Source organism: Pecten maximus, chromosome 2 (assembly GCF_902652985.1).
Source record: "Pecten maximus chromosome 2, xPecMax1.1, whole genome shotgun sequence".
NCBI lineage: Eukaryota > Metazoa > Mollusca > Bivalvia > Pectinida > Pectinidae > Pecten > Pecten maximus.
The window spans coordinates 52,330,743-52,346,809 of record NC_047016.1 but is presented as its reverse complement, the minus strand read 5'-3'; the positions used below and the strand labels follow the sequence as shown (position 1 = coordinate 52,346,809).

At 35.1% G+C, this 16,067-nt stretch overlaps 1 protein-coding gene across 1 annotated transcript; it reads right to left on the bottom strand.

Annotated features, from left to right (window-relative positions):
• Positions 1-223: 223 nt before the first annotated feature.
• Positions 224-15,852, bottom strand: LOC117343755. Its single transcript, XM_033906244.1, has 11 exons — positions 15,742-15,852; positions 12,380-13,550; positions 11,893-11,996; positions 11,168-11,483; positions 8,648-10,783; positions 8,115-8,218; positions 7,392-7,707; positions 5,781-7,017; positions 5,204-5,355; positions 3,989-4,060; positions 224-3,622 (listed from the first exon to the last, which is right to left on the bottom strand). Exons 1-11 carry the CDS (start codon positions 15,745-15,747, stop codon positions 3,237-3,239), a joined length of 6,000 nt encoding a protein of 1,999 aa, XP_033762135.1. The 5' UTR covers positions 15,748-15,852; the 3' UTR covers positions 224-3,236.
• Positions 15,853-16,067: the final 215 nt, after the last annotated feature.

The window sequence follows — 16,067 nt, the reverse complement described above, 5'->3', positions numbered from 1 at the left end:
CAATTATTGAATTTCAGGTTAGAAAAAGTGTACACTATAGAATGATGAAAAGTTGTAGTATTTCTTACTGGTACGCAGGTGATATTTATATGTTGTATTACAATTGTTTGACAAATTGTTCTCTCCGGATTGTGACAAAGAAAATTTAAAAACTAGAAATAATATTCAAAGTTTCAATTCATTTCTTTTTGACTTAATGTAATGAGGAAAACACATAAACCTGTCATATGGTCATGTATTTTATTTTCTCATCAAAGGCGAAATATAAACTTACAATTGCGCTGTTTTAATGTCAGTTGCAGATACTTATATGCATTCAAACATAATTCAATATTTAAACATTACTATTAAATAACACACTTTTAAGACAGTACATCTATACATAGTGCATTTATTATACTATGAATGATATAGTAGCATTCCACGTGTTACTTCTTGTTAAAATTCATTGTTAGCCAATACCAAGGGGAAGTAATTCAGATAATATTTTAAAAAATACCTGGACAACCAGTTTTTCTTACAACCTTTTTTTGCACAGCTGGTCAGTATACTTTTTATGTGGAATCCCATGTCACAATTTAAGCCAATAAAATTGTGAAAAAAAATTAAAATTATTACACAGAAAAAATATTTGAAATTAAAATTATCAACACGCAACATCCTGTTTGTAAAACATCATTTTCTGATTTCCTTCTTGGAACAAACACGTGATTTTATTATCGGTTCGCAACATCAAACATGGATTCAGATTTTGTTCAGATATCTCCAAAACGGTACAAACATATAATACCAATCTTGATAGCGATATCAACACTAAATAACATTATTGCTATACAATTTGTTTTCTGATCTCCAAAAATTGTACCTACATTTATGATATAATCATTTTATTTCAATATCGGTTACAACTACATGTACATGGCATTAAATAAACGTTACATGTGATTAAATTATTACGTTCCAATCTATATAGCGCTATAAACGCCAAGATACCATTTTACATAGAAATCGAGCATAGAAAAATTATGTTATTATCGGCCAAAGCATCATCAAACCATTCTCATTCTCAGGAAAGGAATCAGTGCTCAACCCATTTTTCTTAACTCGCTTGAATCATGAAGTAGTGGTTTAAAAGAACTAATATCAAAAAATATATATATCAAATGAATTCTTTCCGAAATTCTTTAAACTCAATGAAAACATATTAATTCACATATCAGATTTATCACAAAAACATTTGAAACTGATCATACAATGAGTATTTGAGCAACATAATTTGTTAAAATTGTTCAAATTCGATATTGTTTATTATTCTGGAATATTTTACATACTGAAGTTGACCTTGTTGCTTTCTAAGAATGTTAAGGACGTGTTATTCATATCGAAATAAACACGCCGCCATAGTTGTTGCCTTCTTGTTGCACTTAGAACTCGAAAAAGACTAATAACTTTTTCGGCGTGTAACAGAGGGTCCGAATAACGACAACACGATGGGGCAACTCACTCAAGAGCAGACGATACCGTGTTTTTGTCAGCCTGATGCACGATCAATTTCATCCCATGAAAAAGACATTTTATATATAAAGGAGGTATAATAAGTATAACCAAGAGAGAGAAAAGTATTGTGTGTCAATTAAAATTGATAATAAACACAATTTTAAAACAACAATATGATATAATATGATGCTTGATTGAGTTTAGATATGTCTAAGTCTAATTTTTTACACATCGACTGACTCATCTAAACTTAGGTTTCATTTTTGCTGTTTGATGTTTGCTGTAAAGAATGACAAAATTTTGTCTGTTTTCATAGGGCAACTCAGTCTAACTTCATATCTACACATTTAGTTTTACAACAAGCGCACGTCACTGCCCGTATTTATCTAAATCAAACTGTACTTGTAAAACAACACTGATCACAATCAAATATCAAATCAAGAAAGTACACTAACATCTCAGATTTTGTGAAACATCGTGACTGTGTTGCAAATAATATCTAATAATTGGATTATGAGGCACAGTGCACATCACAAACCGCATTGTCACTAACAAAATAATCACTAATGGTATGTCACAAGGAATAGCATTACATCAGTTATGTTAACCAAAATGTCCATCAGTACTACACAGGTTTAAGATAATTCCATATGCATAATTTGATTTCAAACAATCCTGCTTGCAATATATTTTAATCCTTTAATATTGCAGTATGGACAGCTCTAACTCAGCAGTTGTTGGACTTTAAGATGTCAAAAAGTACACCTTCCTCAAATCACCTACTTTTTCATTCCTACAGTTGCTTTTTAATTTTGTTTCTATGGTTTGCAAAATATTTCTGAAAATTACATGATAAATGAATTGTTCTTCTATGTTTAGATACAAAATGAAGTTTATCATTAACATAAGTAGCAGTTATAAAACTGGGTCACCCTGACCTACTTGTTAAGATTGGACCGACTACGAATTTGAAGCCCAACCAGAAGACCCAAATTGGCACCCATCGTTTGACTGTGAACAGCAATACACAGAAAAATACATTCATTTTGTATATGAAAACACATATAATAATTATCAACATAGATCAGTCTTATTAAGATACAAAATACAGACAAAAACGTGAATTAGTAGCATTTGACTAGCATAATAACGGTAAGTAATAATATTAACTTCATGATAACTTTGATATTTTGTAAATCCAGTATCATAATGCTTAAATACTTTTTAAAATGGATTGTTATTTTAATGCAAGATACATAATTGTGGGAATGTGTTAATTGTAGTTTGACGTTATAAAAGTTCAACAAAACCATCTTAAAAACTGTATGTCAAAAATTTTGAAAATAGTAATTTGCGTGCTTTACTGTGTGCTGGACACAATGTTTTGATGAGTTCGTACCACGTACTTACACGTGGCATGTTTTCTATTGGATTTTAGATGCATCATCAAAACGCGTTGTTTTTCTTTCCTTGTAATTCAAGCACCAAAACGACCAGTGTAAGTGATATGTGAAATAAAAAACAGGCCAACATTTCGGAACTAACTTGGGTCTATTTCTAAAACAAAAACAAACAAAAAACTAAAAAAAACCTCGACAACAGATTTAGGTGAATTAGATCTCGAATAACATTTTGCATCATTTGCCTTATGCTACAAGAATTACGTTATGCAATAACGTTAACGTAGCATAATTAATCATGCATACAGTCTAAAACACTACACCGGAATATTTGAATTCTTACTCAAAAGTTTTTAGTGTGAGTGGAGATGAATCTTCAGACTTCAATGTCTCGAGAATGTTTCCAATAGGAGTAACAAAAGTTCTGTTGTTGTCGACAAACCCAATCGCGATTCCTAGACAAGCATCTGGATAATACTGTCCTCTGCCTCCCTTCATGACAAAAACTGCTGATCCAGAGTCACCGGGCTCAAAAAATTGCTTACGTCGGGATCCGGTAATGACGAACTGGTTTTTGAGTATATATTCATGAGGAGAAGCCTTTTCTATCCCAAGAGGATCGGAATCGGACATCTTGACCTGGCCATGTTTACATGTCAGAAAACCAACAGTCAGGCCGGAACTAACGCCGACCTTCATGCATCTAATTGGCCGTTCTGAAGAAGCTAAGATAGCAAATAATAGTAAATCAAAAATTAAACATACATCACGTGCATTGCCACTATAATCCATATATATGATAATGTAGCCAACTAATAAGTAAATATCTATAAATCAAAATACCTCTTCACTAAGGTTATTAGATATAAATATATCTTTGGTGTTAATCAAAAGAGAGAAAATTTCTTTTAAACAATGTGCTTACACAATGTTTTTAAAGTGAATAATATAAATTTGCTACTAATCAATTCGATCTTTTTTATATACATATTTTTTCTATCATAATAGCGATCGTTAAAGAGAAAAAAAATAAGCAATTCAATAAAATTAATAAAACCGATAAACACACCACTGTCACGTACACTACTCACCCATCAAATTAAGGTATTCCGTATCTGCTTGTTTCCCTGAAGTAAATGTCGGTGGATGTCTCCAGTTGAATGCTAAAAATATCAAAATTGATATCATATCTTAGTCATAACCTTCTGTATCGTTTGTTTAAACATCAGTTAGACATGTACTAAAATAGAAACGAACAACCTTTACTCATTGTGATTATCATTATCATTTTTCCCCCATTTTAGCCTACTCATTATATGAAAATGGGAAAAAAAATAATCTAAGAGATCGATCGTAACAGGAAGTTCTCGGTAAACACGTTCCACTTTTAAGGAAAAATTAGATATGACATGTTTAGTCACTAGACACTAGATACCGAGAATAAAGTAAGCCGTGAACAACTTCGCTTATTATATTAATGGAGATTCTTTGTTTTATGGTTGTTTTTCTGATTGTCAGTACGTCTTAAAAGACTGTTTGTATAGATCAAGCGATCTTAACATACATATTTCGGTGTGAATGTTTTTCATTTTTCATTTTTTTTTATTTGTTTATTTATTGTTGTTGTTTATTGTCAGATACAGCTGTCAAAACATTCTGAAATCATCCGATGACTGCTGATATTTAGAGAATGAGGAAACAGCAATATTTTCTTTGTGCAGAGAATATACATTCCACGAATAATCATTTCTTTCAAAATAATGTTCAACAGTTTTTAGACAGGGTTGTTTTTCAGACAGGATATTTCGAGGATATTTTATTTTGTGTGTGTGTGTGTGTGTGTGTGTGTGGAGGGGGGGGGGGGGTTGTTTTTGGTTTTTGTTCTGTCTTACAAATCAATTGTAGCAACATTTTTTACCTTCCATATCTTGAATAATCACTAAAAAAAGTAAAAATACAATGAAATTTTTTTATGCACTGGATAATGTTAATGGTAGGTTTAGACTATAACTCTAATGAATTATTAACTACCAGTTCTCGTAATTAAACAACAAGTTAAACAACCCATGTACGTAGGGTTAGTACTTCTCTCGCTCGACATTGAAAAGTGACCTCACAGCTCGAAATCAAAATCACTATCGGTCCCGATGCTGATTTGCGATAGAAGAGCATATCTAGATAGTACAGCTTAAATCTCGGGACAACGAAGACGTTTTTTCATGCAGTTTACGTTAAAATGAATTTACATTTAAAGTATTGAACATTAAATCAATTAAGGGTATATTATACATAAACCAATATATTACCAGCATGTTTGAGATGGATGTCTTTGATCGAATCGAACGATCCATCAAGTGGCACTCTCAGAGGATCGATCTCAATAAGTGCAGCATCGATGCCAGTTTCTAGTGTAGTGTCAAATACAGCCCGAACTACCTTTCCACATTCCCATGGGATACTGGTCGTAAGAAAATTCATATAGAAATATAATACTTCTGACATCATGTGGCAATTTTGACTATATAATTACAATGATATATGAATATAATACTTCTGACATCAATTTTGACTATATAATTACAATGATTTGATTAATCGCTCCATTAAATCATACTTCTGATTGACGAACAAATCTTACAAATTCTTTTTAGAATATAATACATACTCATTCGATATTCCATTGAAATTGTGCTCTGTAACTGCTAATATGTGTCATATATATCGCCTATTTATGTGATAAGAAGTGGTTCAATTTTATCAGTAATCTATTGCACTCTCAAATATCCATATGGATGAGTTGACGAATTTATCGGGATATCTATATTTCCGTGCAATTTTGTTATCAAACTACTCAGTACCACAAAATAGCAAATATAAACTTACGCGTTTGTTATAGTCCAGTTATATTCATCGACAGGTTCATCATCGACATCCATGTCTTCTTCCTGTCTTGATACATCTCCAGAATGATCTGGTTGTGCACACGCCTCAGCGCTGTGTCTTTGTTGTGGGAAATATATTGGATGCTTTCCGTTTTTAATGTCAGTCGTGTGTAACAGGTGAGCACAAGTTATAAATCCTGTTTTATGATTGCCCATGTCAACGAAAATTCCCAATGTTCCTTCATTTGCTAATCTATTCACATTATCCGATATGCACAACTCCATTCCTATTTTCAACAGAATATGTTCCGATATTCTTATCGGATATCCCCAGATAGAGCTGGAGACCGATGGTTTACTGTAAGGACCTAATTGGAATTCTCCCTCAAGTACAGCAACAGGCATTGCTCCGTTCTGACATGTCAATTCAGTCGGGAAAATATTGCTCTCAAGCGGAATGTACCCTTTATGTGAGCAGTGTAAAATGATGTGTCCAACGGGTTTCTTTCTCGGGTACTTCAATTCAACTATGCTACCAGCAGTGATGGCATTCAAATTAGAATGTTGGTCCCAAAGATAGTCAGCCCATAAGTCAATGATTGCGTTGGAAACGACTTCATCATGTTCTGTCATTTCAGTGTCTTCTGTCCAGACGCTTTCGGGTGAAATTTCCTTGTTCATGATAGCAATTTGTACTCCATGAATATCACCTTTCTCCTCTTTGTCACACACATCGTCCGAAAATCCGAGGCAAACCCTTTGAATAGGTTGACTCATATGGACTGTGTAGGTTGGCTTAAATCGGGCACCGATATCCTGATACTTTCGTTCAGCTGTTTTGCAAACGGATCCCAGCAACACTGACTCCACTTTCAATCCGTATGAGAGTTTTATACAGATGTCCATGTGCGGGTGCTTTGGGTTCCTTTCACTTAGTAACTCTACAATATCTGTTAGATTGAGACGCACAGCTAGAATTAGAGATGATAATTCCACATTTCTGTCCCAATTTCCACAGACAAAAGCTGGAAGATATTGTGCCATATCCAATGTTGAAGTAGCTCCGCAGTCAAGCAGCATTTCAACCATTTGCTTTTCTCCCAAGAGAATTGCAAGATTTAATGTTGTCCACCCTGCTTCATCCTTGACGTTTACGTCAATTGTCGTATCGCTGTGTAGTATTGTCCTCAACTCATCGATCTCGTTATAAAGAACATGATGATGCAGGGAATAACAATCTGTTGATTTGTACAATAAATCATTGTCATGTTAGTATCTAAAATGATGACTTACAACATGATTTTCAACTTGATACGACTTGAAATCTCGAAAAAGGTAGTTGTAGCTAAATAAATAAACCCGTATCCTAAACAGAACGAAAACAAATAAAGTATACAAATTATATCAAAAGAAATCTCGCAAAATTGAAGAATGTTGTTATACACCGTCTTATCAATCGAAGCTCTATAAAATAACAAACATGCCAAAAAGATCGTTCTGACTGCTAAAGAACTCATCGTCTGCATCGAGCGAATTCTTCTAATGGAAATCTTTTCCAGTAGGAGTCGATATATTTTGTTGTAAGGATATATATCGATCAATAGTAACGTACCGTAGGCTGACTTCCTCCTGGTTAGTTTGAGTTTCTTTTCCAGGAGGTTAACAGTTTTGTTCTCAGAAACAAGTACTGAATGTTGAAGATCCGACCGAATTCCGTGTAGAAAATTGGAATCTGCCAGGAAATCGCTTGTTTGGATGTGCTTGAATGTTAGAGAGTCCTTCTCAAAAACACCACGAGCTCGATGTACATGATGTTGTGCAGCAAGAGCAACCACTTTCTGAATAGACTGTTCGTCTTTAGACGGAGATACGACAACAACCAGTTCTGCTGAATGAGCGTCTTTCATCAGTGTGTTTGGTGAACCGCACTGTAAAACATTGTAATCACGTGTGTTATCGTGGCTTACAAATAAAATCACCTTAGTAAAATCCATAATCAAAGGTCCGAGACCTTATATAAACACCCGAAACAATGTATGTTTAAAAGTATACAACATATCAGTTTTAGTAGGAAGCTTTAACATATTCTAACATGTAAAAGAAAAGTTATGTATCCATGTGTTTCGGTCTGCAAATATAAATTATGCAAGTTAGTATAATTTGGTACAAATGACTTCAAAGCAGATTATGCTATTATAGGTACAATCGCACTAGCCCGTTTCCTAAGTGATATTTTAATACCCAAGTTAAAGAGCTCAGCCAATGAATTGACGAAGGAGAGGTGTGATCGAATTTTTTTTTCATGTTGATATCAACTTACCTTTCCCCAACTTACCTTTCCCCTTGTTAAAATGAATTCCTCATCATTCACTGCTTCAAAGTGAAGAACCATCATCTGCTCTCCTAATTGTCTTTGTTCATGCGATAGGATAGGCGTATCTAATACACACAAACACAAATATATTTACATATACTACAGTGATACTATTTCCAGTATCAAGTGATCAAACAAAGAGAACAAAATATAAGTCTTTGTTCTTTCATAAAATAGCTCAACACAATTTTAAGGTTAGCGAAAACCATAACAAGATGTAGCAAGTAAAGAGGAATTGCGACGAAAAAAAAAAGAAAAAAAATATTATGAAGAGGGAACAGTTGTTTAAAACAATATATTGAAAGCATGATAAAAAGGCAACTTTTTATTCTTGTCTCCGCCTGAATCGCGCATTCAGGATCAACGTCCACAAGTAGCTTGAGTTCAAAATAGAATACAAGTAACAACTAACTGTTAAACCTCAGATAGTTTAATAATTCAGCAGTGAGGTCCTATTATGCAAAACACTGGCTTTTGAATTACAAGATACATACCTCTTACATCATCCGTCAGTATATTACTATCTCGAAGCAATTCCGTCAGTGTGTCGATATTGTCTCGCTTACGTGCACATGTTGGTGTTTTTGCCACTAAAAGACCTCTTTCTTTCATGCATTGATAAAGACGATGACTCCCTGTCAGTTCAACATAACTTAACAATCGTTTGGTAGTGTCATCTGTGTTAAGGTCACACAAACTCATGATATTCCCGTCCTCTTTCAGTAGATCGACCAGTGATCCGATATCTCCAGTCAAGTTCACACAGTCAAGAACAAACAAATCCTTTTTGTTTACTTCAGAACTCCTATATCGCACTGCACGCAAAATAGCTGTTGTCATTCCAAGCCTATGTCCTACCTGGACTGCATTTTTACCGAAGAATGACCCCTGCGATACAAACGTTTTCCCTACTTTTGCACCTTGTTTGATCAGATGACATACAGCAGCATGTTTGTTAATAGATCTCTCGAACGCGTATTCCAATGGACGTTTACTGTGCTCATCGATAGCCTCTATATCGGCGTTGAATTCCAACAAAATATCAATCATTTGAGCGATGTTGTTGACCTGGGCTGCACGATGCAATGGTTGCAAACCGTCTCGATCAGGAATATCCGTCCTTGCACCAGAATTTAAGAGCAATCTACAAATTTCGGGATTGCCATTTCTTATTGCCAAGTGCAGGGTCGTTTCGTGATATTCATCTGTAGCATTGGCGTCTAGAGAGTCTTTTTCTAATAATGCTTTTAGGAAATCCGAATATCCATTGCTAGCAGCAAAATGCAGTAACGGGACATGCTTGGACATGTTTTCTAAATTTGCTCCAATGTGAAGGAACCACTTCCCCAGTTCTTCATGACCATGGAGCAGTGCTTTTTTGAGAAGAGTATTTACGGCACCTTCCAATTTTCCTGCAGACTGTAAGTATTCAAGGTCTTCACGCTTATCATTTTTGGTAGCATAGATGAGAATGGTGTTATTTGGAGTCCACGATTTGTTTTCGATTTTTTTGTATTCTTCAATTGTTTTCTGGTATATATCACTTGGCTTTGGATTTGTTTTTATCTCCTGTTTTGTGGTTGGACGTAGTATAATGTCGTATTTGTGCGTTTCATGTTTTCGATTCCGATCAACATCTTGTGTTGTATTAGACCTGATGTCGTTATCGGATTGATCTGGTTCATCTTTTTCTGCTGCAGCCTTCTCTCTACTGCTAATAGAACCAGAAGCCAGCGGATTGGTTGTAGGCGCTAGTCTGAATTCTCCCTCAAGCACCGCAACAGGCATTGCTCCTTTTTCACATGTCAATTCGGTTGGGAATCGTTCGCTTTCAAGCGGAATGTATTCCTTGTGCGAACAGTGTAAAATGATGTGTCCCTTGCGTTTCATTTCTTCGCATTTTATCCTAACTAAGCTACCAGCAGTGATTGCATTCAAATTAGAATGTTGCTCCCAAAGATAGTCAGCCCATAAGTCAATGATAGCCTTGGAAACGACTTCTTCGTCTTCTGTCATTTCGGTGTCTTCTGTCCAGTCACTCTCTGGGGAAATGTTTTTGTTCATAATAGCAATATGCACGCCATGAATATCACCTTTCTCTTCTTTGTAACTCACATCGTCCGAAAATCCAAGGCAAACCCTTTGAATGGGTCGACTCATACGGGCTGTGTAGGTGGGCTTAAATCGAGCGGCGCCTATAGCCTGATGCTTTCGTTCAGCTGTTTTACAAACGGATTCCAACAACACTGATTCCACTTTCAATCCGTATGAGAGTTTAATACAGAAATCAATGGACGGATGACCAGAGTTCTTTTCAATCAGCAGCTGTAGAATTCGGGTGAGGTTGAGGCGCACCGAAAGAATAAGGGGTGATAATTCCACAACGGCATTTCTGTCCCAATCTCCACAGACACAAGCTGGTAGATATTGTGCCATATCCAATGTTACAATAGCTCCGCGGTCAAGAAGCATTTCAACCATTTGTTTTTTCCCCAAGAGAATTGCAAGATTTAATGCTGTCCATCCTGCTTCATCCTTGACATTTACGTCAATTGTCTTACCGTTGTGTAGCATTTTCTTTAACTCATCGACCTTGTTGTGAAGAACATGATGATGCAGGGAATGCAGATCTGTAAATTGACACAATTAATCATTGTCAAGAAATTATTTAAAATAATGACTTACAACATATTCAATTTTATATGACTTGATATCTCACAAAATTAGTTGTACACGTAGAAAAAATAATTAATCCGTATCCTGAACAGAACGAAAACAAATAAAGTATACAAATTATATCAAAAGAAATCTCGCAAAATTGAAGAATGTTGTTAAAATGGGATACCCCGTCTTATCAATCGAAGCTCTATAAAATAACAAACATGCCAAAAAGATCGTTCTGACTGCTAAAGAACTCATCGTCTGCATCGAGCGAATTCTTCAAATGGAAATCTTTTCCAGTAGGAGTCGATATTTTTTGTTGTAAGGATATATATCGATCAATAGTAACGTACCGTAGGGTGACTTCCTCCTGGTTAGTTTGAGTTTCTTTTCCGGGAGGTTAACAGTTTTGTTCTCAGAATCAAGTACTGAATATTGGAGATCCGACCGAATTCCGTGTAGAAAATTGGAATCTGTCAGGAAATCGCTTGTTTGGATGTGTGTGAATGTTAGAGAGTCCTTCTTAAAGACACCACGAGCTCGATGTACATGATGTTGTGCAGCAAGAGCAACTACTTTCTGAATAGACTGTTCGTCTTTGGACGGAGATACGACAACAACCAGTTCTGCTGAATTAGCGTCTTTCATCAGTGTGTTTGCTGAACCGCACTGTAAAACATTGTAATCACGTGTGTTATCGTGGCTTACAAATAAAATCACCTTAGTAAAATCCATAATCAAAGGTCCGAGACCTTATATAAATACCCGAAAAAATGTATGTTTAAAACTATACAACATATCAGTTTTAGTAGGAAGCTTTAACATCTTCTAACATGTAAAAGAAAAGTTATGTATCCATGTATCCATGTATCCATATGTTTCGGTCTGCAAATATAAATCATGCACGTTAGTATAATCTGGTACAATTGACTTCAACGCGGATTATCCTATCATAGGTACAATCGAACTAGCCCTTTTCCTAAGTGATATTTGAATACTCAAGTTAAAGAGCTCAGCCAATGAATTGAACGAATGAGAGGTGTGATCGAATTTTTTTTTCATGTTGATATCAACTTACCTTTCCCCTTGTTAAAATGAATTCCACATCATTCACTGCTTCAAAGTGAAGAACCATCATCTGCTCTCCTAATGGTCTTTTTTCATGCGATAGGATAGCCGTTTCTAATACACACAAGCACACGTATATTTACATATACTACAGTAATACTATTTACAGTATAAAGTGATAAAACAAAGAGAACAAAACATAAGTCTTTGTTCTTTCATAAGGTTACCGAAAACCATAACAAGATGTAGCAAGAAGAGAAAATCATACCATGAAGAGGGAACAGTTGTTTAAAACAATATATTGAAAGCATGATAAAGAGGCAACTTTTGATTCTTGTCTCCGCCTGAATCTCGCACTCAAGATCTACGTCCACAAGTAGCTTGAATTAAAAATACAACACATGTAACAACTAACTATTAAACCTCAGATAGTTTTATAATTCAGTAGTGTGGTACTATTATGCAAAACACTGGCTTTTGAATTACAAGATACATACCTCTTACATCATTCGTCAGTATATTACTATCTCGAAGCAATTCCGTCAGTGTGTTGATATTGTCTCGTTTACGAGCATACGGTGGAGTTTTGGCCACTAAAAGACCTCTTTCTTTCATGCATTGGTAAAGACGATGACTCCCTGTAAACTCAATATAACTTAGCAGTCGTTTGGTAGTGTCATCTGTGTTAAGGTCACACAAACTCATGATATTTCCGTCCTCCTTCAGTAGATCGACGAGTGATCCGATATCTCCATTCAAGTTCACACAGTCAAGAACAGACAAATCCTTTTTGTTTACTTCAGAATTCCTATATCGCACTGCACGCAAAATAGTTGTTGTCATTCCAAGCCTATGTCCTACCTGGACTGCATTTTTACCGAAGAATGACCCCTGCGATACAAACGTTTTCCCTACTTTTGCACCTTGTTTGATCAGATGACATACAGCAGCATGTTTGTTAATAGATCTCTCGAACGCGTATTCCAATGGACGTTTACTGTGCTCATCGATAGCCTCTATATCAGCTTTGAATTCCAACAAAATATCAATCATTTGAGCGATGTTTTTGACCTGGGCTGCACGATGCAATGGTTGCAAACCGTCTCGATCAGGGATATCCGTTCTGGCACCAGAATGTAAGAGCAATCTACAAATTTCGGGATTACCATTTCTTATTGCCAAGTGCAAGGCCGTTTCGTGATATTCATCTGTAGCATTGGTGTCTAGAGAGTGTTTTTCTAATAACGCTTTTAGGAAATCCGAATATCCATTGCTAGCAGCAAAATGCAGTAACGAGACACGCTTGGACATGTTTTCTAAATTTGCTCCAATGTGAAGGAACCACTTCCCCAGTTCTTCATGACCATGGAGCAGTGCTTTTTCGAGAAGAGTATTTACGGCACCTTCCAATTTTCCTGCAGACTGTAAGTATTCAAGGTCTTCACGCTTATCATTTTTGGCAGCATAGATGAGAATGGTGCTATTTGGAGTCCACGATTTGTTTTCGATGCTTTTGTATTCTTTAATTTCTTTCTGGTATATATCACTTGGCTTTAGTTTTATTTTTTTCGACTGTTTTGTGGTTGGTGGTGGTATAATGTCTTTTTTGCGCTTTTTATGATCTCGATTTTGATCAGTATTTCTCCTTTTATAATGCCGCCTCGGCTTCTGAAACAAAAGACAAAAACTCACATGTATGAATACTCCCCATATGACCGGTTAAACAATTGTAATATATACACAATAAGCATATTGTCGATCAATGTGTCCCATTATTTTGCTTCCTTACATACGGTAGAATTTTCGTTGAGAGGAGACCCTTTCCTTCCATGCATTGATAAAGACCATGGCTCATTGACATATCAACAACAATCGTTTAGTTATATCAGCTGTGTTGATGTTACGAAAAAGATAATTCCGTACTCCTGCAGGAGATCGATAAGTGCTATAATATTTGATGTCAAGTTAATATAGTCAAGAACTTTTTTTTTTTAAAGTTGACCCTTTGTGAATTAACCGTTTCACCAGATATTTGTAGCAGTACATTTCGAAGAAGGATATTTTGATAACCTTCTAAGTTGCCTACATAATTTAAGTATTTCAGTTTCTGGCACTTATAATTTTTAACAGCATGAATGATATTTTCATTTTTATGATGTGTTTTTTTTTCTTTCCGATTCTTTGTACTTTTTTTTTATCCCGATTGACATTACTGTCTAATTGAAGTTTTGCTTATTTTTTTTATTTTAGTGTCTGTTTTGTGTTTTTGATTTGAAAACACGTAGGATTCCATTTTTTTTTCTTTTTAATATCCCTCCCTCCATAGAAAAAAAATTACGGTTTCTGAAAATATTTAAAATGATACTTTATAAACGTTTAAGTAGCTAAATTTGCAATTCGTAATCAATCGCATTATGATCATTTGTCTAATTATATCCTATTGACTCAGCTTGGGAGATTTTATCAGCTAATAAAGCATTAGACTAGTGAGCCACATGTCCATGGTTCGATTCCAGCTGACAAAATGAACGTAAGTGAAATAGACTAACACATAAACTTTAAAGAGTTATCAAAGGATAACGAAGGGATTAAGAACTACCACACGTGTTCATCAAACCTGCCTGTGTCGCTAACAATGTATGACACAGGTCCTTATTTCACATTAGCTATACAAATTAAACACAAAATTCGTGAAAAAGTTATTGAATTGCTAGCAAATACAGTCGATCCAAAATATGAAAGATGCCTGATCAGAATAGTTGGACAGAAAAAATATCAGCTGCTGAATATCTGGAAAGTAAATTTCATTGTTGTTAACTTTTTATCTTATTATTTCTTTTCTTTATTAGTGTCTTTTCGTACATCTCGTGATTCGTGTGATATTTTATTACATGAAAGGTGACCACGTATTATCAAACAAAGATAAGTTTTAACTATACATAATTTATGATATCTACTTTTACTCAGGCGTCGTTGGTGCAGTTTGGACTTTCCTATGTGTATACATTGTATATAGAGATAATGCTTACAATAATGTGTTGTGTATTTTAGAACACTATTAACGTGTACCGGATATTGATTGGGTGGGCGTGTTTAAGAAGTGAGACCTCGTTTGCACACAAATATTAGCTCACAAAGCTAATATATTTGACAGACCCATTGTATTCAATTAATAATTCAGTGGTTTTAATGTTGATGAATTCAAGATTATTACTGTTTTTAAAGTGATATCAGAATTTTATCACACTAGAACCTATGTCTCTCGAAAGAGGTTTCGATGACAAATAGTGCAGACAATAGGCCCAATGTTCAAAAGTGAAAATGTATATCAATATGACATAATGAAAAGTCGCCTTACTTTAGATGATCCACAGCCCTAACCATGGACCATGAATTACTATTTATTACATGATACATCGCCTTAACTAGTTGATAGAAGGACAGATGGACTGACAGGAACATGGACACAACGTAAAACTTAAGCCCCCTCCCCTGGCTCCTTGTGGGGAGCTAATCAGACCATAAACAAGAACAGATAAAATGCACTGTACATATATTGGTTGGTATACCAGCGATATATGATATTCTTATTCTAAGTTGTGGTGTTATACTTAGTGTAAAAACAAATCTAGTTTTATCCTAATGCAGTTTATTAGAATGAATGTTTTACAGGAAGTTATGACCCATTTCAATTTGTATACTACGTTATATCGATTAATATTATGTCGGTGTATGTAATACCCTACAACGGTTATATCAATCAGGATAGCCCATTTCATACAAATAACACAATCATTTAAGCAAGACAGGATCTGATAAATATCCTTTAGGCCACAACCAAACAGAAACTATTACTTACCACCATTATTACTTGTTAACTGGTTCTGTAGAGTGATTAATTCCACCTTCCTCGTTGATTATCTATGCAATTTACGTCCTTCTACTCAAACTGTCGTAGCTGACAACCTAGTTTATATATAGATTTCAATGACTAGGTCATTTTCTTTTCTTGTCATGGACGGTGTGTTTGTGTATGTGTACACATAACACTGGGTATCAAAAAATATATATATGTTAAAATAGTCAGTCTTCTGTGTTACATTATATATCACAGAGAACACGAACCGACATAAACCGTCGCATAACATCAACACAATTCGGGTAAAGTGGCTTGTCCAAGGACGC